General features: G+C 41.1%; 1 protein-coding gene across 1 annotated transcript in view; it reads right to left on the reverse strand.

The window, feature by feature from the left end:
- Nucleotides 1–22,725, reverse strand: part of ASB4 (ankyrin repeat and SOCS box containing 4) — a 62,300-nt gene extending 39,575 nt beyond the window's left edge. The window contains exons 1-2 of the mRNA XM_059395735.1: nucleotides 22,539–22,725; nucleotides 12,254–12,553 (exon numbers count right to left, since the gene is read on the reverse strand). Coding sequence (XP_059251718.1) covers nucleotides 12,254–12,553; nucleotides 22,539–22,725 — 487 coding nt within the window. The remainder of the gene's footprint in view (nucleotides 1–12,253; nucleotides 12,554–22,538) is intronic.
- Between the last annotated feature and the right edge of the window lie 2,010 nt (nucleotides 22,726–24,735).

The following is a 24,735-nucleotide window of genomic DNA, read 5'->3' on the forward strand; positions in this document are numbered from 1 at the left end:
TTCCGTGTCATTACATGAACATAAACTTTTAAATTCTCCACTTATTAGATTTCTCCCTCGCTAGTATTTGACCCTTCTGACTTTTCCCTTCTTCAAACCCTCTTCATGTCGGAAAAGAAACGAGGAGAGCAGCGGACGATAAACTAAGAGTCATCTTGCCAGTAACGATGACAGAATTGCTCCGGTTTGACCCCAGTCTCCTTCCTAGTTCTGGCACCTGCATGAATGCTGCACAACCAGCAACCGATAAGGACTAGATACACGGCAGTATGCTGAGCAAAACTCTGCTCTCAGGAAACATAGTGGGAGAAACAGGTACTGATCAAAGGACTAAACGAAATGTAAGTGCCACAAGGAAAACTACGTGCTAGGAGAAAACAGAGTGACACAGGGACCTAACTTCATTGAAGGGAGTTCAGGAAGAATGAACTTTGGAACTGATGTCTGAATTAGGGTCTTAGGTGCTAGATGTTAGCTCGGTCAGGAGGAGAAGACAGAGCCCTCTAGACAGCATGTGTACTCCTCATCCATGCCCAGCCCTTTTTCTTAAAAGCGCTTAGAAAACTGGCAAGTAGGCCTTAACCCAGGCAGAAATCAGATACAGGATTTTTGTTTTGTTTTGTTTGTTTTTTAGAATCTGACCAGACTAAAAGAAAAGACCCAAAGATACTATTTCAGAGGTTTCTCAAATAAAAGATCCAGCCAGATACCACATAGCAAAGCTAATAGTTAAACTAACCTTACCCATACCCTGAGATTTCAAATCAGCTTTTAGTTACTCGATCTTAACTATCAGCAGACATCTAAAGGTTATAAAAATTTAAACAAAGCCTTTAATATAGTAAATAGAGACTATTTAAAAAAAGAGAGAAAAATAATCTGGAATAAATTTCCCAGGAAGGAAAGCATAAAGATAAAGAAATAAAAAACAGGAGAGACAGGGCTCCTGGGCGGCTCAGTTGATTAGGTGTCTGACTTTTGATCTCAGCTCAGGTCTTGATCTCAGGGTCGTGAGTTCAAACCTCGTGTTGGGCTCAATAAAAACAAACAAAAAAACAGGAGAGACAAGACAAGACATTTAGAGAAAGAGTGCAAGAAGTACAATATGTAAAGTATAACAATTAAAGGGCCAGAGCATGCAGAAAACAGAAGGAAAGAACTTGGGAACATTTCTCAGGACTTATAGCCATGCACCTTTGGGGGTTGAAGGGACTCAGTACAATGGATGGGGAAAAAAAAAAAGGCAGATCATCATGGAATTTCAGAACACCAAAGACGAAAAGACAGGAGATAATAAGTCACATACAAAAGATAAAGAAATAAAATGGTTCCTGATCTTCTAGCAGAGGTACTAGAAACTAGAGGGAAATGGAGAAATGTCTTCATTATTCTGAAGGAAAATGATGGTCCATCTGGAATTCTATGCCATGTCAGAATAGGATAAGTGCATTTTGGGGGATGTGGAGTCTCTTGCTCCTTTCTCAGAAATCTAGTCAACGAGGTACTTGGCCGAAACAGGCAGCAAACCAAGATATAGGGAGACTCAGGACCCAGGACACGGGTGAGAGGCCCAGGGAGTTTCTAGGATGGTGGGGAATGGAGATCCCAGGAGGACGGCAGTTGGAGCATCTAAGTCTGAAGGCTCCAGAAGGGATTTTTTTTTTTTTTTGTAAGAAAATGGCAATGACCATATACCTGTTGAACTGAAATATTTTCAAAAAAGATTAAAACCACTGGCAAAAAGTTTGGGGTTAAAAGAGTGATAATCCGTAGGAAACTAAGCCAAAAAAATGAGACAACTCCAGGGAAAACAAAATGTACCAAGGAGAAGTTATCCCAGTTTACTACAAGCCTCGTGATTATAATGTCACGATATTATGAGGAGGGAAGACGAGAAAGGTACTTGTATGGGGGAAGGGAGGTGTAGAGTGTAGAAAAGGAACCAGAGCCACGTCTTCCATTATGATAAATAAACAGATTATCAGAAATTGTTTATGTTGCTACCTATTCTTTTCAATTTTATGCATAAACAAATGGTATTTATTTAGCAGTATGGAGATAAACACCAAACTCATCAGTGCAAAGAAATGAAATTGACTGCCAGTTAGGTGGAAGTCATTAAGAACTACATTTTTCATGCTAACCCTTGAATGTAGTATCTTCTTAAGGTCTTCTCATCCGTTTTTATATTTTTCCATGATTTTGTGGAATATATTTTCTAGGTCCCTTAAGTTTCTCATAACATACATAAATATGTCTTTTCTTACGTAATAACTTCAGGCTGCTCGTTTCCGGTATATGGAGATACAATTGATTTGTGGGTATTGATCGCAAATGCAGTACCTCCGCTGAACTCAATTACATATTCTAACCATTCGACCTCAGATTTTTTTGTTGTTTATCTTGTTTTTTAAGCCGACAAACGTATCGTGTGCAATAATGGCAGTTTTGCGTTCCACTTTCCCATCTTCATACATCTTATTTATTTCTGTTTTCTCTTTGTGCTGGCAAGGACCTCCAGGACAGAGCTGACATTGTGGCGAGAGCAGCAGACTTGTTTCACCCCCACTTTTAAAGGGGATGCTTCTAAAAGTTGAGAGACCCTCAACTTCAGGAAACGCTACTTATGGCAGTGTCCCCCACGGTGGGCTGTGATCTTACGTGGGCCATTTTTTAATGGGCTGGAGTACCTGTGCCCTGCGGAGGTCTGCAGAGGTTTGCGACATGACCTGCAAATAAATTTCAAGTTCACTCACTCAGAGCAGAATCATCGGAGACAATGTTTCCAGAAAAAAAAAAAAAAAAAAGCAACGAGGAAATGAGGCTTTTGAGGCATTCTCTGCCATCTGAGAGAAGTCTTTCGGCAGATGGAGGTCAGGAATTTTCACTGCCCGTGATTTACTGTTACCGTTACGTTCTGTGCAGGACAAAGGGATCTTGCCCTGTTTTTTACAGTGACAAATCAATTTTTATAGGGATACCCAGTTTCTTTTAAAATTGAACTTAAAACGTAATGTCAACTTGAAGAAAAGATTAAATTCATATTGTTGTACAGGTGGTACTAACCATACAGCAGATGGGACAAAAATCCCCAAAGTTGTTTGCAAATGACAAGGATGGTCAGATTTGTGCCATGACGACATATAATGTCAGAGCTGAAATGACATGCAGGGTGACCGACTGGGGACAGGGATGCCAGTCGAGCCAGCATCTCTGGTTCTGGATTAAAGGGATGTCCCATGACATCCTGCCTTGCTATGTTCTCATCACTGGACAGGGTTTTCCTAACATGTGGGTAACTTGTGTCATCGTCACATCAAGTAGCAGGGGACCGTCGTTGAAAAGGCAGGGTCTCCTTTGCATTGCCCTCATGCTACATTCTGGGAGGAAACATTTGAATTTTTATGGCTTTCCTGCAGTAACAAATTTTTCCTCCAACTGTCAGGATTTGCCTCATGCAGAGCAAAGCAAGCAGCTTTCATTTTCCTCTTACCAAAGGGAATAGGTAGAAATAATATACCGCTATTCAGCCAGCTAAACCTGACCTGACTCTCTTTATTCGTAGGGAAATGCAGGATTCACAGAGAGGACATTTTCACTGAGGTAAATAAGCCCTCTCAACTGATGAGTACTATTATACTAATACCAAAGGAAACAAAGGCCAGAAGATGGGGGGCATTAAGTAGAAAGGCAAACAGAAAAATAGCGGACAAAATCCAGCATAGGGACAAAGCAGGCTCTGCAACATTGAAAAAAAAAAAATAGGGGAAAATCCTTTAAGCGAAAATTGCATGCAATTTTTTGGCCTCAATTAGCCTTTTCCACAAAGAGCATTTTTTTCTACAAAGAGTCCATTAAGTAGCAAATGAAATTACATCGGTTTTCAGTTGCCATGGCATTGGTTTTCCCTCTAATGGACTTCTCCAGTCCCGAGTTTAATGTTAGCCTGACTCACTTTCCTTGTCTGTGTGCTGTTTCCGTTCCCTCTGTCCAGCTACAAAGTGAGGTATGTGACTTCTCCACAAAGTGCCTACAACATAATCCAAGAGAGAGAAGATCCATCCCTCAACTATCCCCCCAGAGACAGAGAGGGCGAAACTGACCAGAAACCACATTTCACTCATTAACCATGAACATGACAGTGTCTATTTATTAGATAGCAGAAGTTCCCATCCATGCCCTCAGGAGCCATGCCCAAATCAGTCAGAGAACGTTTACAGAGTACCTCCTATGTGCCAAGCACTGTCCAGAGGCTGAAGGCAATAAAAATACAAAAGAAAGAAAGCAAGATGCTTTCGGGCTTCTAGGATTTGCAGACTGGGAGACCTATTTCTAGCCCTCTACTTTTTCCTTCTATTTCTCCATCCATAAAATGGGTGAAAATTTCCCCATTTATCTGATTCACAATGTGTTTTGCTTTTGATATATTTTCTGGGCACCACATTTAAAAAACAAAAACAAGAAAGTGTGATTCTAGAAGTAAGGATCTAAAATAACAAATTTGGTTTTTTGAAGTTGCTTAGCTATAGGTAAACATTAGCTACGTTATCAGGTTTGACTCTAATAATTTGGATATTCTTTCATAATATGCAGAATCATATATGCTTTTAAGAAAAATAAGCTTATGCAGTTCATACTCTTTTTTAAACTTCTTTTTAAAAATTGTTCCATGTCAATGAGCATTTTTTACAATATAATTTTTAATGTCTGTATGGTATGGAGGTAAAACAGCTTAAAATTTGTCTTTTCTTTTTTTCCAAGATTTTATTTATTTATTTGGCAGAGAGCGATCACAAGCAGGCAGAGAGAGAAGAAGAAGCAGGCTCCGCACTGAGCAGGGAGCCCTATATGGGGCTTGATCCCAGGACCCTGGGATCATGACCTGAGTTGATGACTTAGCTATCTGAGTCACCCAGGCACCGCTCTAATTTTTTATTGTAAAATTCACATAACATAAAATTCACCGTTTTAACCATTTTAAAGCATACAATTTAGTGGCATTTAATATGTACACAATATTGTGAAACTATAACCACTATCAACTGCTCAAATATTTTCAACCCCAAAAGGAAACCCATGCCCATTAAGCTGTTACTCCCCCTTCCCCTTTCCCCTCAGCCTGTGCTAACTACCAATCTGCTTTGTCTGTGTGTTTCCCTCTTCTGGCTGCTTCATATAAATGGACTCACACACTAGGTGGCCTTTTGTGTCAGGCTTATTTCCTTTGGCATATTTTCTAGATGCATCCATATTGCAGCCTGTATCCGGACTTCGTTATTTTTCATGACAGAATAATATTCCATACCATGGATAAGCCTTTCTTAAAGTCTGAGTTTTTTAAAATCTCATTGATTGCTGGTTTTATCTCTATTTTTCCGTCTTTCTGCTTTCTTCAGGTTTTTCCGTTTTGAGACGCGTGCTTCGATAACTGCAGCAACGTCATATAGTTCTGCTGATTTTGTCTTCTATACTTGGTCACTCTGTGCTTAGGCGCACGCAAATGTAGGATCACAAAGCCAGACATCCACATCTGGGGCTCCTACACTTCCTAACTAGATGACTCTGCATACAGTGGGGATAGCAATGAGTTAAAGGCCACCTATATGGGTCAGTAGGTTAAGCGTTCACCTTCGGCTGGGGTCTTGATCTCAGGGTCCTGGGATGGAGCCCCGAGTAGGGCTACTTGCTCAGTGGGGAGTCTGCTTCTCCCTCTGCCTTTTCTCTTCCATCCACTTGTGCCCTCTCTCTCTCTCTCTCAAATAAATAAATAAATAAAATCCTCAAAAATAATCTCTTCTCTTAGACATGCAACTGTTCTTCAGTTTTTAGTAATATAAGTGATTTCAGGCAAAAAATAAATCAAGAAATTTTTTTGTGACTCTGAATATATTTAAAAATGAAAAATGTCAGGCGCCTGGGTGGCTCAGTGGGTTAAGCCGCTGCCTTCCGCTCAGGTCATGATCTCAGGGTCCTGGGATCGAGTCCCGCATCGGGCTCTCTGCTCAGCAGGGAGCCTGCTTCCCCCCCTCCCCGGCTGCCTCTCCGTCTACTTGTGATCTCTCTCTGTCAAATTAATAAATAAAATCTTAAAAAAAAAAAAGGAAAAAATGTCAATGTATGTATTTTTAAGTTGGATATTTTGAATGTATTCTTTAACCAGTCAAAAGCTTCTGATACAAAAATGTAAAATAAAACACAGTATGACTACACTGTGTTGAAGACTCTTACTGATTGAGGACAAGGTCTCTTTTTTCCTAGTGTTGTGCAGACTGCACGAATAAGCCCAATTCTGTTCCATGATCAATGTCTTCTTTCTTTCCTACCAGCTGTCTCTTGGACTCAATGCATAACCTTGTTTGGAGGTCAGAATCCAAAGTTTGATTTGGAGTCCCTACATAATGAAAGTCCATATGAGCCAAAAGGTGCAGAATGAGCCCTAAATCCTAGAGACAGAACTTCTGAGTTATAGAAGTTTTCACCCTCCAGACCCATTCAGGTCCCATTAAAGATGTATGAACACACACCCCTGTGTTTGGCAATATCTGTATTGTTATCATTTGTATCTTTGTTAATGTAATAAATATCAACAAAAGCACCCGTCATTTTAATGAACATTTTACTGATTATCAGGGCAGGTGACCATTATGTTATGTTGATTTGTTGTTTATATGCTTTTTTGGTTGGGGGGGATCCTGAAATACCTACATCTGTTCTTGGTCTTTTGTTCTCTTTTTCTCTCTTAGTTGTTAATCTCTTTACTTTAATTTAAAATTTCTTTCTTTGCTAAGGGTATAAAAAGGGCCTTTGTCCATCTAGTCCCAAATATTTTCTTCCAGTTTTGTGACAGCATTTTTCTTTTAGTATCTGTGTGCCTCTTGCACACAGAATAATTTTTTTTTTCTCTAATTCATCTTTCTTTCCTTTATGGCTTTGGCCTTTGATGCCACGGACCTAAGAGCAAGTTTGTTTTTAATGGACGTCCATTCTTCCTTCTTGATTGTTATTAGCCTAATTCATTAGTGGCAGCCTACAGAGAGCCTTGTTTGGCCTCCCCACTACCTCCACTCCTTCTCATGTCCAGGTAGTCTCCCTCTGTCAATAGGGATAAAAGGGACAGGCAATAAGCACATCCTCTGGGGAATGAGGTTTCCTCCGATGGTGCCTCTGAGCAGTGAAAGGTGAAAGGCTTAACAGCTTGTCTGAGTCTGTGGTTCATGAAGTCCCATGAAAAGGCAACAATATTAAAAGTCAAAAATTAAACAAATAGATAGTGTCTTAACTCTCAAACAATTTTAAAAATAGGAGCACTGGGTGTTATACGCAAACAGTAAATCATGGAACACTACTTCAAAAACTAAGGATGTACTGTATGGTGACTAACATAACATATTAAAAAATTTTTTTTTAAAGATTTTATTTATTTATTTGACAGAGAGAGAGAGAGATCACAAGTAGGCAGAGAGGCAGGCAGAGAGAAAGGGGGGAAGCAGGCTCTCTGCTGAGCCGAGACCCCAATGTGGGGCTTGATCCCAGGACCTGATCCTTGAGACCATGACCTGAGCTGAAGGCAGAGGCTTAATCTACTGAGCCACCCAGGCGCCCAATAAAAAATTTTTAAAAGCCTAAAAGTTTAATGAATGAATTAAACTATAAGCAAAAACAATATCAAACCCCCCTAACTATGTAAGTCAGTGTGAACGGGGGTGATGGCCACGTGCTACAGGTGGCTCGCCCTGACTGTCCCCTAGTCCTCTCTACATGTATCTGCTCTAGACTCCTCCCCTCCCCCAGGCAGGCACAAAGGAGAGGAACCTGGATGGATTTTTCTCCCCTTGGATTCTCACAGGTTGAGAAGACCCTGGCATCTTTAAGCCTGTTCTAATCTTTCCCCATGACCTTTGCAACCCTCCTCACCCTCATCAAAATTTCCACCCTTTCTGCTGTTGTCTTTGGCTCATGACTTTGCCTTATCCGTTACCGAGGGGGGAACGTTATCAGATATGAACCTCTGCATCTCACCACGGCCGCATCAAACACTCTGGCGTTTTAATGCCATCCTTTCCTTTGGCCCCTTGGTTAAAACTGAGGCACAGTCCCTGGATTTCCCCCCATCTCAGCCTCTAAGATTTTAGTTACCCTGTCTTGTGCGTTTTCAACTGTTGGCTTTCAATAAATCGTTCCCTTCGGCACACAACCATTTCCTTTTATCTCCAACTACAGAACACTCTGCTGCGTCCCCAGCCCCCCTTCGGCCATCACACGACTCTCGTGCTTACATGTGCAGCCAGACTTCTTGGAACAGTTGTTTGTATGTGGCATCCCCAGTTTTCATCCTCCCTTCTCTACCTTATACCATTCGAATCTGGCGTCTACACCCACCATTCACCCAAACTGCTTTTGTCAGTGAGAATTCTGTCACTTAATCTCTGGGACATCTAATTAAATCTCTCAGTGGCCATCGATATAGCTGACCGCCTCCTCTTTCTTGAACCTGCCTCTTTCTTAGTCCCCCTCGTGCCAAAAATGCTCTTGGGCTCTCTCTCACTCCACTTACCAATCCATTTCACTCTCCTTGGCCCGTCTCCATCCTGCTAACATCTTAAATGTAAGAATTTATCAGGGCTTGGTCCTCCCTTCTCTTTTCTCTCCACACTCTTTATCCAAGTGATTTCACTGATTCCCTTGGCTTCAAATACAATCTATAACAATTCCTAAACAATACCCAACAATTCCTAAACTTACAGCTTTAGTCCAGAGCTCTCTTCTGCAATCCATATGTTTTGTCAAGTACAGCTTTGACTCATTCACTTTGGAGTCTCAGAGCGATCTGAAACGTCTCGTGTTTAAAACTGATCTGGGGAAACTCACTCTGATTTTGAGACTTAATCTAAAGCTTCAGCAATCAAGCAAGTGGAACATCAGCAAAATAAACAAAACAAACAAAAAAACCCACATAAGTCAGAGAATCCATACATATCTGGCCACTTGCTTTTTGACAAAGATACCAAGGCAACTCAATGGAGAAGAAGCAGTCTTTTCAGTAAATGATGTTGAAACAATTGTATATATAAGATAATTTACCCATGCATAAAAAGATGAACCTCGCCGGTGCTTTATACCATATACAAAAATTAACTCAAAATGAGTCAAAGACCTAAAAGTAAGACTGACATTATAAAACCTCTAGAAGGAAACATAGGAGAAAATCTTTGTTCCTGGGTTAGTCAAAGATTTCTTAGCTAGGACACATAAAGCATAAGCCATAAGAGGTAAAAATGAATAAATTGAATTTATTAGCATTAAATACTTCTTCTCTTCTAAAGACAGGAAGAATAAAAAGTCAAAGAAAAAATAAAAATATTTGCAAACATTTCTAATAAAGGGCTAGTATCCATAATATATAAAGAACACTGACAAATCAATAATAAGAAAGCAAACAACCCATTTTCAAAAAGGAGCAAAAGATATGAACAGATATTTCACCAAAGTAAATACACAGCTGGGAAATAAATACCTGAAAACATGCTCAACATCCTTGGCCATTAGGGGAATGTTAATTAAAACCATGAGATACTATTATATACCTATTATTGCTGAAATAAATTTTTCTTTTAGCTGACATCACCAAGTTCTGGCAAGGATGGAGAGAAACTGAACTCATGCATTGCTGGTTGGAATGCAAAATGTACAACTAGGTTGAAAAAGGGGAAAGTAGTTTCTTATAAATTTATCGCAAGACCCATAGTCCCACTCCTGGGTATTTACCCAAGAGAAATGAGAACATTTCCACACAAGAATCTGTATGCAAATGTTTATATCAGCTTTTTTTTTCCCCCCAGAATTGCCAAAGACTAGAAACAATCCAAAAGTCCCCCCACAGGGGAGCTGATTAACTGTGTTATGTCTATATAAGGAATACTACTCAGCAGTCAAAGGTCTGACAGACTGGTGAGGGTAAGCACATGGGTGAATCTCAAAGGCATTATGCTAAGTAGGAAAAAAACAGACCCAAAGCCTACATATTGTATAATTTAATTTATATGACATTCTGAAAAAGACAAAATTATAGCAGAGCACAGACCAGTAGTTGCTGGAGGTGAGGGTCCAGTGAAGGCATTAACTACAAAGAGCATCAGGAAAGTTTTTGAAAGTGACCGTGATGATGGTTTCATGACTATATGTTTCTCAAAAATACTGAATTTTATTGTGTGTGGAATTATACCTCTATAAACTGACTTTTAAAAAACTATTTTTTTTTAAAAGATTTTATTTACTTACTTGACAGACAGAGATCACAGGCAGGCAGAGGCAGACAGAGAGAGAGAGGGAAGCAGGCTCCCTGCTGAGCAGAGATCCTCATGCGGGGCTTGATCCCAAGACCCTGGGATCACCACCTGAGCTGAAGGCAGAGGCTTTAAACCCACTGAGCCACCGAGGCACGCCTCAAAAACTAATTTTTAAAGATTAATTAATTTATTTATTTGAGACCGCATGCAGGAGGAGGAGCAGAGGGAGCAGGAGACAAGCAGGCTCCCCGATGAGCAGGAGCCTGACTCAAGGCTTGATCCCAGGACTCTGAGATCATAACCTGAGCCGAAATCAAGTCAGACACTTAACGAACAGAGCCAGCCAGTCTCCCCTAAAAAACTATTTAGTGGAGGCACCTGGGTGGCTCAGTGGGTTAAGCCTCTGCCTCCCGCTCAGGTCATGATCTCAGGGTCCTGGGATCAAGCCCTGCATGGGGCTCTCTAATCAGTGGGGAGCCTGCTTCCCTTCCTCTCTCTCTGCTTGCCTCTCTGCCTGCTTGTGATCTCTGTCTGTCAAATAAATAAATAAAATCTTAAAAAAAAAAAAAAACTATTTAGTGACCTTTCCCACATACATGAGTCTTCTTCGAGTCCCTCCATCTTAAAAAATGGCTCAGTCAATTAGACTCTTGGTCAATAGGACTCTTGGTTTTGGCTCAGGCTGTCATCTCAGGGTTGTGAGATCGAGCCCCACGTTTGGCTCCATGCTCAGCGCCGAGTCTGCTTTAAGATTCTCTCCCTCTTCTTCTGCCCCTCTTCTCAGAGCTCTCTAGCTCCCAAATAGATAGATAGATAAACCTTTTTTAAAAAAAAATACCATCACTATCTATCCACTTTCTAAAGCCAGAAACCTGGCAATGATACTTGAAATTTCTTTTTCCTTCTCCACTCCTCCATATAAAATCCATCTCTAAATGCTATTACCTCTGCTTCCAAAAAATACTGCAAACCCATCTTCTAATCTTCGTATCCAAGTTTGCCCCTTCGTGCACATCACCGTCTTTTCTCACCTATGCCATTGCAATAGCTTCACTGCTGGTCTCCCTGCTTCCCTTCTTGGTCTCTTCCGATTCTATTTCTGCCTACCGTCAGGATAATGATTTTAAGTGAAAATTAAGCCGTGTCATTTCCTTGCTTAAAACTTTTCTGTGCCTCCATTTCTAAACCTCATGCCCTGGCACCCAGCAAGCTATTACCCAACACATCCAGTGTCATCATGTGGCACTCTCATCTACCCTCTTGGCTCTCCCTCCCGCCCCATACCCGTGATATTCCGACCACACTGGTCTTCTTCCATCTGTTGAGTAGTCCAGGTTTTTTGCTTCCTTAGCAACTCTGCCCACGCTCTTCTCTATACCTGCGCTTCTCTTCCCCTTGACTCCTTTTTCAATGGCTCACTCCCTCTCATTCGTAAAGTTTCAGCTTCACAAGTCATATCTTTAGAGGAATCTTCATCCATGTTCAAATAGTTTACTCCTGATATTCTCTTTCACAACACCCTATTTATCTCCTTTCCCAATTTATGATTACATAGTTATGAATTTATTTTGCTAGCATTTCTCTCCCCTTCTAGAATATACCTTCTTGAAGGCAGAAACTATTTTCTTTTTCAGTTTCTTAGCACATTAGCTGACACATCATAAGAGCTAAATAAATATTTGTTAAATAAATGTGTAAACTAATGAGCCTCCTCCAATGAAGAAAATAATGAGTCCAATGTGATCATCACTGAATTCACCTGGACCAACACGTGCATTTATATAGTTATATAAATATATAAATTTATAAATCTATATGTGTGTGCATATATATGTGTGTATATATATAGGTGTTTAGACTTATAAATGGGATACCTACTACACTACTTGAAGAAAGTAATAATCACCAAGTTTCACAACCGTGAGTGTGCAAGTAGACGACCATGTCAGCCACCCAGAAAGTCTTACCTCTCCAAACCAATTGCTTGGCACAGAGAATGGAGCTAGGAGTTGTACAGAAGTGTAAAGCCGTGTGTCCACTTAAGGAGTAGCAATTGAGTTTTGCTCCATGGTCACAGAGGATCTTAACACAATCCAAGTTGGCCATTTCGCAAGCCACGTGAAGGGGGGTTTTCCCGTTGGGTCTACAGTTGATTGTAGCATTGTGGTCCAGTAGCACCAGAAGACATTCCACGTGACCAAACAAGACAGAGAGATGCAAGCCCGTTGCCCAGGAAGACTTTAACTTATAACTAGGCAACCAGTAACCTGGACAAGAAAGGAAAGAAAGTTTAAGGTTTTGGCCTAGGATTTTTCTCTGTTTTGTGAAAATTTTTACAAATCTCTTACTTTGGTCACATTCATAAAATTAGGGGGGAGGAGTGATTCAGAAGTGCAAATGAGTAACTGGTGGGTCTTCAAATGTCTAGTTTAGAAGCATGCTTGGATATCTTGAGCAGGACAGGCACTCTTGAGTCTCTCTGTTTCTAGCATTTTCCATTACCTCGTTGCTTTATTTACTGATTCTTCCTGGCCCTTCAAGGCATTTGAGTTTGACACCTTCATTTATGGAATCACATTTTTACTTTACATGGTGAGTTACATGAGACTCTTATTGTTTTAACTCTCAATCATTGCCTTGAATGTTTTTGAAGCTGTTAGTTACAAGATTATACCTTTTATTCCATCATGGTTCTTTTGCCCTATAGTTGCTGCTGTTGTTGTCAATCAGAGGTATGAATGTATTTGATGTCTTTAAAAAATTTGTCTTGTTGCGGGGTCTGGGTGGCGCAGTGGGTTAAAGCCTCTGCCTTGAGCTCAGGTCATGATCCCAGGGTCCTGGGATCAAGCTCCGCATCAAGCTCTCTGCTCGGTGGGAAGCCTGCTTTCCCCCGGCGCCCCGCCCACCTCTCTGCCTACTTGTGATTTCTGTCCGTCAAATAAATAAATAAAATCTTCAAAAAGAAAAATTTGTCTTGCAAAGATTTTTATGTGTCTTCCTATTGGTTTTTATAATATCTCTTATGGAAGAAAAACTCAAGGCAACTCACAAATTTTACACAATACAGGATTTTTTAAATGATCTAAGGGCAAAGGGAAAAAAATAAGGTAGGAAAATAAAAAGTGGTCAAGGGTAAGATCGGTACACAAAATATAAACCTTGTCCTATACACTAGAGCCACATTGCAAATTTGCCTTTGCACTTCCTAGCAGCCAAAATAAATAGGAAAACATGATGTATTGCACAATTAACTATGCCCACAAGCTATACACAAATTAATAGCTCAGGAGAAGCATGGCTGATCCTAGAACTGAGATCTTAGATAAATTCTTCCCATTAGTTGCTGGAAATGTTCTCTCTCGCCTCCCGCCCCCTCTCTCCCTTACATGTCTCACAAGCCATAACAAACATAATTTTATAAACCTTCTTCCAATGTCAGTACCTAGAGCCATAATATTAAGCTCAGTAAGAGTGGGTAATGGAAAATGGGTTCAAAAAGATAAAATACTGAGGCCCCCCCAGATGCAGATGTAAGATAACCCAGCAGCTTGGAAGAGACTCTAGGGCTGAAAGACCAAAATATATTTTAACATGGATAAATCAGAAGTTTGCTTTTAAATTTATAATAATTTATAAAATTCCACTATACAAGTACAGGGTAAGTGGAATACAGTTTAATGCTAATTTATTTGAAAAAAGACCTAGGGACTTGAGTTGACAGAATTCTCAAAAGGAGCCAACTGGGTACGGAGCTGCCAAAAAGCTAACTCGGTCTTAAGCTCCATTAATGAAACTGCAGTGCCCAAAACAAAAGGGGTGAAAGTTGTATTCTCTACTGAGGAGATGAGGCCAGAATGAATCCAGAATATTGCGAATACTTCTGGGCACCGAAGAGGGCCCTTGGAGGTTGAGGACCACATTACAAGGGGGCGTGGCGATTGGGTATTAAAATTCTCTCATTTAAGTGAGAAACGTCACATACGTGCTACTCCTGGTATTTATCCTACAAGTATAAGCACTCACGTGAGAAAATTCTCTCTAAGGACCACTGTATTTTTTTTTTTTTAATTTGACAGAGAGAGAGAGAGCACAAGGAGAGGGAGCAGCCAGCAGAAAAAGGGAGAAGCAGGCTCCCCGCTGAGCAGGGAGCCCGATGCAGGGCTCGATCCCAGGACTGGGGGATCATGATCTGAGCTGAAGGCAGAGACTTTAACTCACTGAGTCACCCCCCAACCCAGGGTCACTGTAATGCACAACTTCCAAGCACATCACCTGAACTGAAGTCTGTGAAGAGTATGAAGTTGTCAGGGGTTATAATAACCTGGCCTGTGGGTAAGAACAGGCACCACACTACAACATGGGTAGTATGGTATCCTAATGGGTAACGATTGGAAACAATTTCTATCTTTATCAATAGGAGACTGTTTAAAAAACTTTTTTGGTGTGTCCATACAATCAAATACTCTACAGCCGTTATGAAGAAGAGGGCAGTTCTGTGTGTATGGATATAGGAAAATCTCAAGATATCTTACCAAGCAAGAAAGGCAGGGGCTGATCAGTGTGCAGAGCATGCTATCATAGGTGAAAATATTTATCAGCCCTGCAAACAAGAAACTGGTTAGAGCAGTGACCTCCAAGAACTAGGGGCTGAAAGACAAGGACATAGACTTACTCATCCTCAGATGCCTCCTTTTTGAGCTTTTAAATTCAGTGCCTTGTGAGTGTATCCCTATTTGCAAAAATAAGTAAAATTAAAATAAACTACTGTCCCCTCTTCAGAGGCAGAAAGATAATTTAGTTTCAAAGACCATATTACAGGGTCGTGCACAATGCTGACTAATCCTGAGGGAATGAGTGAACCCAGCTGAAGTTTGTTTTTCTGTAAGCCACTCTCCACCATAGACATGCACACACACACACACACACACACACACACACACACACACACACCTTTCTCATTCTGTTCAGAATTCTAAGGCCATTTGACTTTCCATCCCTCCCAGCATTCTCCTTATCCACATCGCCTCTTTAAAAAGAAATACAAAGTTAATTCACACTAAAGTCTAATGAACTGAGGATTTTTTAAAGTGTGACCCTCTTAGGATTATCCGAATTTATGTGGGAATCTGGATTCAACCAATAGAACTAAGTGTTAAGATACTAATTTGAGATCCCAGACACTGTGAAGGGAAGGGATTCATTGATAGGGACTTTTCTCTGGCAGAGACAAACAGCATCACGGACAGTCTGGGCTGTGGAATTATCAACCCTGTGCCTGTAATGTGCGTGTGTGTGTGTGTGTGTGTGTGTGTAAACAGATAGGCATACATGCTGCATGTGTGTGTACCCATTTATACATTCTTATTTAGCTGTGTGCATTGAATCTCTGTTCCGAGCAGAGTTTTCAGGCTTTGTGGTATGCAACCTGCTTTTGATAATGAATGAATCACATTAGCACCAGTACTTAATCAGTCATTTTAACGCTCAGATTTCCTCAACAAGCAATTTGCAAAGCCAGTCTCTTCTAACTGTCTTGGAAAGAAGCTGGTTCCAGATCTGGAAACTGGACTACGTTTTGCCTGCTGATTAGCAGCAAACATTTGGCAGCTCTGTGCATCCACTGATTGGAAACTCGTGCCTGCTTCTGCAATGGGAAGAAAAATGATCCCAGAAAAGGAAGCAGTAGAGAGCTGATTAAGAAAACACCATTTTGATGTAAAATCAAAGAAAACACAGAATGTTAGCGCTGGAGGGAAGATTATCCAGTCCAAGCCTTTCATTTTCTAGATGAGAAAACTGCCACTTTCTTAGCCTGCCAGAGCCCTAAGTCTCCTGCCTCAGTCCAAGCTAATGGACTCAGGATATCTGCAATGCAGGGTTTCCATCTGTCTTTGTCTTTGTGGAAGCAGAAGAGGTTTTAGCAGCCATCCTACTTCACAAATCCCGAGGAAAGAAAGCAGATCCTGAATTCATCTACACTACACCACATCTCTGATATGGAAATGCATTTGCTGGTGGATGTTTTATTCTTAAATTCCCGGTAACACCTGGAGAATCTCTCCTGCCCCATTTATTCCAGGCAGCAGTCGTCCTTAGTCTCTCAGTCCCTTGCCTCCGCCTGTTCCTTTGGTCATAATCTTTAACCAGTAAATCAGCCTCGGAGACAGCTGGGTCCTGGGATTCAGCCCACCCCAGATGAGCTTCTGCCTACCAGTCACCCCTCCTAGATGGAAATGTGTGTAGGTGGTTGGCAACAAGACACCTTTGCTGCTGCCCCTAGAAGCTGAATAAATCGGAAGGAGACAGATTGTCAGATACAGATCACGGCCCACTGAAATGTATCTTGAAGCCACGCAGCAGAACTTTTTGGTGGTGGTGTGTATGTGTGGTGGGGAGTGGGGTGGGGCTGAGATTCTGGATCATTCGACCCCAGGCATAGTGGGAAAGTCTTCTGGAGAGAACGGAGCAGCCCACAGCAAGGAGGCTATGAGCCTGCAGCCACAGGTCGCTTTGTACCAAGTGTGGCAAGCAGCAAGAGTGTCCTTTCCACCTCACCTACCCACTCTGGGGACCAAACCCGAGGTAAGGCCATCCTCAGAAACCACAGTGAGGCAGCACCTATTAAAATGTTGTATTGCTACGGACACTCCAAGACATCAGAGTTTGCCTTCTAAGTACAGCCTGCAACAGTCACAGCACAACAGAACTACAGCTAACTAACCAATCGGACATCTTCATTTTGTACACTCTTCCTTCTTTCCAGGGCAGAATTATCCCAGGGTTTCCAGGCCTAGAGTGTGATTAATTCTGAGCGTTTGTTTTTCAGAGTCCCCTCTGCTACCCTCTGCAGATGGCAGGCTGCCCCGTGTGTGCTCAGATGGGCACAAGTGGTGGTGGTGGGGGGGGGTGTGGAACCTGGGAACAAAGCCCCTGAGAGGGGAGTCAGGAAGCCACTGCCTCCCCAATACTGTAAACCACTCACCTCGCCTGCCCCCTGCAGGTCTGCAGTGCGCCAGTAGCAATGGCTCGAGGAACTCTGCTTGAGCCAGGAGTTTAACAGAGATGAGACTACAGATCCTGTCCTGGGCAAAAATCCCGCAGTCTCTCAAAGGCAGGCCATGCCCACGTGGATTTATAGCATCTACAGTCACTTTTCACCTTGCCCAGACCGTGACGCATCATCTGTTTATATCACTTCCCCTTCATAACATCACAGATTATCGGCACGCAGGGGATTTGGAGAGGGTCTTGACAAAGTCTCTGCTTTACAAATAAGGATAAGATTAAGGAGCACACAACGCTCGAGCCTGTCTAACCGGTACGGACAGATCAACCCAATCTCTGGTCTCCCCAAGTCTTTAAACCGCCGCGGGTGACGGGCTGACTGTCCGCTTCTCGGCCCCCCAAAACCAACAGGACTTGTACGCAAAAAGCTCTAAAAGCATCTTAGAAGTTCAACCCCTACAAAGGTATTCGAAGTGATCGTGTGTGTGCGCGCGCGCGCGCGCGTGTGTGTGTGTGTGTGTGTGCGCGCGCGCGCGCGCGTGTGTTTAATTAAATCTGAAACCAGAGACAGGCCTGCATAGCCGAGGAGGAAGCCCTGCGCTCAGGAAATACGGTAAAGAGAGAAGGTCGGTGTTCAGGGTACCTCTTGGAAGAAGGGATTGACTCTGCTCTGTGTTTGGGGGTGTTCACCTCTCTGGGAAACTTTCAGCTAAGCCTGGGCTGCGCAACAGTGATCAGCTACAATGTTCTCTGAGTCCAAAGCACCCCCCACACGAGAAGCCTGTTATTACAGCCAAAGGTTACACACGCTGCTCGCGCTGGATTAGCAGACATTTGCTCGGCCTGTGTCCACGTATTTGCACAGTACCGAAGGATTACAGACGAAAGCACAATTCTTGGCTATCTTTTAATAGCTAACATTTTCAGGATAAACCTCAGAACTCCCCCAGGAGAGCAGGGAAAAAAGCCAGCTTGAAATGAAACATTTAAAAGAAAAAAGTTTGAGGGGCGCCTGGGTGGCTCAGTCCTTAAGCGTCTGCCTTTGGCTCAGGTCATGATCCCAGGGTCCTGGGATAGCCACCACCCCCACCCTCCACTCCCACCCCTCCATTGGGCTCTCTACTCCGGGGGAGGCCTGCTTCTCCCTCTCCCACTTGCCCTGCTTGTGTTCCTGCTCTCACTATCTCTCTCTCTCTGTCAAATAAATTAAAAAAAAAAAAAAAACTTAAGAAAGAAAAAAGTTTGAACACCCAGGAAGGGAAAAGAACCCGGGTATGGTAAGAGGATTGTAGGAGAACAAATTTCTGGCAAAGAGGAAAATGAGGTGATAAAGAGATTATTCATTAAGAGAGTGGAAGTAAGAGCTTTCAGGATATTTGGAAGGCAGTTGTTACTTAGTAAAGTAGATAGAACCCCTGCCAGAAAGTTTTCCAGTGAAATCACTCATTGGTTATTTTAATTAAAAATATGACTACCAACCAAAGAACCTGCAGCTGTGGGCCATAAACGAAGTGCTTAAAGTGCATTACACTGATTAATAAAAGACTCTGATTAACCTTGCTGACTAGGGAATTTCATACCCCAAGAGAGAGGTACGGTATTCTGCCTGTATCGTTAACACACCAGGGCTCATACATCTGAAAGAGAATCGCAATATGTAGTTGGAAAAGCCTTTGGAAACAGCTTTACGGATGTTCACATTTCTAGTATAGGGGTCACTAGTGAGAGCCCGTATGAATAGCTTCGGGTTTTCTTACAGATACTGTGTTCCCTCTGGATACTGCACCCTTGGCTCATGGTAAACTTTCTATCATTAACAACCCTTGACTTTGCAGCTACTTACTGCGTGTAGCAGTTAAAAAGTTGTTTGTGTATCTAACTTTTCTTCACGCCGTTCCCATTTTAAGGCCGTCGTCTGGTAGATGGAATTTTGCTTGCTTGTTTTTGCTTTAGAGACACATGTCCCTGCTGTCCTCCAGGAGTTATCCCAAATGTCAGCCGGCATGTTTTTAATGTTTGCTTTCTAAAGTGTGAGACAGGCTTTTTTTTTTTTCTTCTTCTTCTTCAATTAGTAAAACGTGATTTTTTCTGAAGATTTGATTATGAAGTTTAACATAACTTTGAAAAAAATAAAACAAGGGCTCCCCAACTATAACAATCATTATTAGGTGCTGGGGCTGGGTGGGACCCACAGTTTGAACCTAAGCTCTGGAATTCCGCTCTCTGTCCCGTGGGCTAGGGGAGCTATTCAGTGGGATGAGGAAGCAGAAGTGAATTTCCAGATGTTTGGTTCTGCCTTCCTCACAAAACCCACATTTTTTTTTAAAGATTTTATTTATTTATTTGACAGAGAGAGATTACAAGTAGGCAGAGAGGCAGGCAGAGAGAGAGAGGAGGAAGCAGGCTCCCTGCTGAGCAGAGAGCCCGATGCGGGGCTCGATCCCAGGACCCTGAGATCATGACCTGAGCTGAAGGCAGCAGCTTAACCCACTGAGCCACCCAGGCACCCCCAAAACCCACATTTTATATTTCCCTATGTGACTGTGCCAATGAGATGGTGGATTTGGGGGGAGCAATGTTGAGACCCCAAGCTGATTTCCTCACCCACAGAGTTCTGAACTATCCAAAAACTATGAAATGATTTGTATACTAAACTTAGACATACCATATTCAGGGGGAAAAATGGGGTCACTTTTTGAAATTCTATGAAAAGTGCTCTATGTCCTAAAAGAAGTAAAAATGCTTTGGGATTAATTGTACCCCTGTTGATCTTCTGCAGGACCATGAAATGTTGAATATAGATTATATTTTTCATCCTACAAGCAAATTTAAAGGTCGCGTGGTATCTTTTATAATTCTTCAACATTGTCGTGCTTAGGAAGCCGCAAAATACCTAAAACTTGAAGATTCTCCTACTTTAAAAGTAAACAGGTCATGTTTCCATTTCCACATTCAGATGCTGGTTATATGGGTTTGTTTACATTATGAAAATTAATCATGCTGTACGCTTGTGATCTGTACACTTTTCTGCATGGCACCTTTCAAATTTGTTTTTAAAAACCAAAACCTGCTTCGTAGCAATGCACTAGAATTCAATGTCCCGAACAGAACTACCTCTACTGAACTAATTACCCAGGGCAGCCTGCTCAGCTCTAACCTGGTCCCTGGGAATTCCTCTGTGACTTAAGAAATTGATATAACCACTTAGGTCAACTTTGCTTGGCTAGCAACCAAGATTCTATTTATCACTTCCATTCCTAACTGAAATATTAAAAGGTTCGATAATGAGGCTGAAAGACATGTGAAAATGTGGGGGGAAAAAATTTGAAAATTCTTTGAAGAAAGATGAGTCTTTAATCTGGATTTAGGATGGAAGAGAGAGATTCTGATGCCCATATTCATGTTAAACAGAGAGGAGTGTGTTTCTCTCTGTGCCTACAAGCATGTGAGCACACACACATACACATGCACGATTCCCCTATAAACCCTGAAGATATGATCACAAATCCCATGATTTCTGTGCATACATTCACCTGGCATGCGTAAGAAATGGAACTCTTCTTTTCCTTTCCCAGAGGGTGTAATTTGCTGTTTCCCAAATGGAAAGCCACATCCCACAGTCCTAACACTATGAAAACTCCTATTCATGTGAATGAATTTTTAGCTCTATGAGGACCATAGGAATCGACTCATATGGACAGAAAGGATGAAAACTGTATTTTCTTCTGATTCAGGGTGATGTCTCCCTGGAAGCAGGAGAAACAGCATCTTCTTTCCCCAGAGCCTGCCCTTCAACTTCCTTTTTCTCACAACCTCAAAACCTCGAGTGATCCATGCAGTTTGGCATGTTTAGGAAATAGGAAAATGCAGTCTTCACAACTCAGTGTTAAATAAATTACACTGACTCGGACCTGAGTTATTTCCATGGGCACACACATGAGCTTAAAAGAGACCTTAAAAATGTATTTGGTGTTCAGTCTTTCACTGAACAGATCCAGAAGGAGAAAGTAATGTGATTACATGCTATACACTCCTTCTTTCTAACAGAGCTCCATCAACCAGTTTAAAAAATAAAACAAAACAAAAAAAACCTCTTCGTTATCTTCCAGTCAAAACAGCAATGCCAATTTATGATAAAGCCCTCCAGGAAAAAGTCATAAACACAGTAACTGGCCTCCTCTATTCTTCCTTCAGAACTAACAACCAGAGTACAGTAAATTAATGGAAAAATATATACCATTAGCATTAGTTTCTGAAAATTGATGGTGCTGATGACTTATATATGAATGGAAAGCACTTACAACAAGAAGAAAGAATCGCTCTCTCTCTCCAAAGGCTGTACACAAGACCTTATCATCTATTTTGTTTAAACAGAAGTGATGTTGAACATGGTGTTTGTTTGTAGTCTGCTCGCCAGATGGCCTCGCTACTCAAGTTCCCCATTAACTGGCTGATTTGGGAAATCAGAATCTGCGTACTTCTAATTTATTTCTGATTTCTCAGGCGTGGGTTCCAGAAAAATCCCTTGATTAAAAAAAAAAATCCGTTTTCGTTCTTGTTACCTCTCGTTCTTTAAAAGGCAGACATTCTGTATTTAGGATATCTACAGTTTTGATCTATTATTACAATCAAGGGAAAAAAGTTAACTTTGGGGTTTTTCTGGTTTCAGTTTTTTGCCTGAACTAAAAACTCATTAACATGATGAGGACTATCAAGGTGCATCAAGGCAGAGACTTACCCATTCATTAACCCTCCAAGTAGGGGCAAAAATCCCCCTTTCCATCCAGATAGACACAGAGATGATATACCTTTCAGTGGCTGTGTAAGCAGAGAGTTAGCCGCCTGTCCCAAGGCAGTCACTCTGTCTGGACTGGATCTTAGCAGTCTGTTTAGCCATAATCTAGAGATGTTTTCTTTATTCTATGTCATTGTAGGCAGAAGAAAAGTTCAAAATAAAAGCAAAGTACACTAATAAATACCATGGTCCAGGATTTCAAACTCCAGACACAAGGATAGAGAAAGAAGAGAAGAGAAAAGAAAAGATGGAAAGACAGAAAGAAATACAAACATATCCCATTCATGATGTTGTCTAGTTCAAAAGAGAAAAAGATTAAATTAGACATATTTTTTAAAAATACATATGTAAACCGTAAGAGCTCCTGGCTTAGATTGGGTGACCGACATTGTGCATTTAAAAAAAAAAAATCCATTATCTATCGATTTTATAATCACAGCTCTAATCTTTACCTTGTTTATAAGATGCCAAAACCATATTCTCATCTTCAACTTCAAAAACCGTGTCCACATCTATTAGCCGCTGGATTAAGATGGCCTTCAGTTTTCCGAAGTCATTGGACTTTAGAGCCTCAAGGAAATTTCTCTTAACTAACTTGGCAGCTGCGGATTTAGTGATAGGGGCGGCGGTGCCTTCCATCCTTCCTCCTCTCCCTCTGGAAGCTTTGTTGTGATTTATCAGGAGAGCGGCACCAAGCAAACAGGCACATGCTGGAGAGCCCACAAACTGTCGGCTAATTTTATCCCAAAGTTATGCTGATCCGTTCTATTTATATAGGGATCATTTCAAACTTCAAAATATCCTTCCTGGCCGTCACTGCCTTTTCAGGTCTTTTAAACTGGTTCTACGCTCACTGATTCATTGAATAATATATCGTGTCAATATCAAGGAAAAGCCCTTGCACCACATTTCAGGGAACGAAATGTCAGTATTATTTCTTATATGATCAAAGCAATAGCTTAAGATTTAAAAGCTCTTAATGCTTTTTTTTTTTTTCCACCCCTCAGTAAAAACATCTGGTGTCCAACTGGAGATCCAGCGTCCTGCTCTGAGTAGCCAACAGCCAAAAAAGAAAGTTTGTTACAGTTTCTGAGACATATGTCTCTGAAAACCTATAATAATTTTGTGGCATAAGCCCACAGAATCAGGCAGAGTTGTACACATTGCAAAACAAACAGAAGGTTTTCAAGTGACCTAGACTTGAAAAATTTCAGTGTCGTGAAAGCAAGCTGGGGAGGGTCGCATGGCAGGACTGTTTCAGGTAAAAAGAGACTAAAGAGACAAAACCGCCAAGTGCAATGAGTGAATGAACTTCATTTAATCCTCTATTTAAGAAACAGAAAAGACTATATACCGGGGCAATTGTGGAAGTATGAATACAGACTAGATATTACTTCATAATACGGAAATACTGTTTCTGTTCCAAGGCATGGTGGAGGGACTGTGGTTATGCAGAAACATATCCTTATTCTTATGTGGTGCATGAAGGGATCAGTTGCCATGAGGTCTAAAATTTCTTTTCAGATAGTTCAGAAATGGATAACTAAATGTGAGTATATATACACACACATACGTGCATGTGTAAGTGTGTGTGTGTCCATGCGGGTGGGAGGTAAATAGAGTCAGAGAAAGAAAAGGTGGGAAAAAGTGGAAAACTGACAAATCTAATGAAGAATCTCTGGGTGTCCATTATATTATTCTCTCAGCTTTTCTATAAGTTTGAAAATTTTCCAAATAAAAAGTTAGAGAGGGGGCGCCTGGGTGGCTCAGCGGATTAAGCCTCTACCTTTGGCTCAGGTCATGATCTCAGGGTCCTGGGATCGAGCCCCGCATCAGGCTCTTTGCTCAGCAGGGAGCCTGCTCCCCCCCACCCCCACTCTCTGCCTGCTGCTCTGCCTACTTGTGATCTCTATCTGTCAAATAAATAAATAAAAACTAAAAATATAAAAAATAAAAATAAAAGGTTTAAGAGCAGAAACAATCAAATTTTAAATTTATAAATTATTAAAAAGGATGGCAAGACGTATTAATTTGAATGCAGTGAAATCACAACTTATATAGTGTTGACAAGAGTCAAAACTGTTACAGACTTCCTGCAAAATAATTAGCAATGTGAACTAAAAAAAACTTAAAATGATAATAGTATTTGATTCTTAGAATATACTTAAGATTGTAAACATGGATGCATATCATAGCACAATTTTTTAACTTATTTCATTGATGTGCAACCTAAATACAAGAAAGTGACAAGTCATAAGTATATAGCTTGTTGAATTTTTACAAAGTGATGGTCCCCATGTAACTGACCCCAGATCAAACCACAGCATAGTCCAAGTGTGCTGGAAACACTGTTTATGTCTCCTTCCAATAGAAACATTCAGAATAGAAACAGAATAACTAGCCCCCAATGACAACTATTATCTTGACTTCTAACACTATAGATTCAGTTTGCTTGTTTTTTAGTGTTTAAATTTTTTGTTAATTTTTTAAATTTTTAAATCTTCAAGCTCAACATAGTATGAAATACTTGACCCGAAAAGAAGGATGGATAAACGAGTGAAAATGTATGTGTGGGAAGTTACATTGTTAATAATAGAAAAAATTTTAGAAGCAATCTAAATGACCAACAGTTAGAAAATTTGATAAACA

The sequence above is a fragment of the Mustela nigripes genome, chromosome 4 (genome assembly GCF_022355385.1).
Source record: "Mustela nigripes isolate SB6536 chromosome 4, MUSNIG.SB6536, whole genome shotgun sequence".
Lineage (NCBI taxonomy): Eukaryota > Metazoa > Chordata > Mammalia > Carnivora > Mustelidae > Mustela > Mustela nigripes.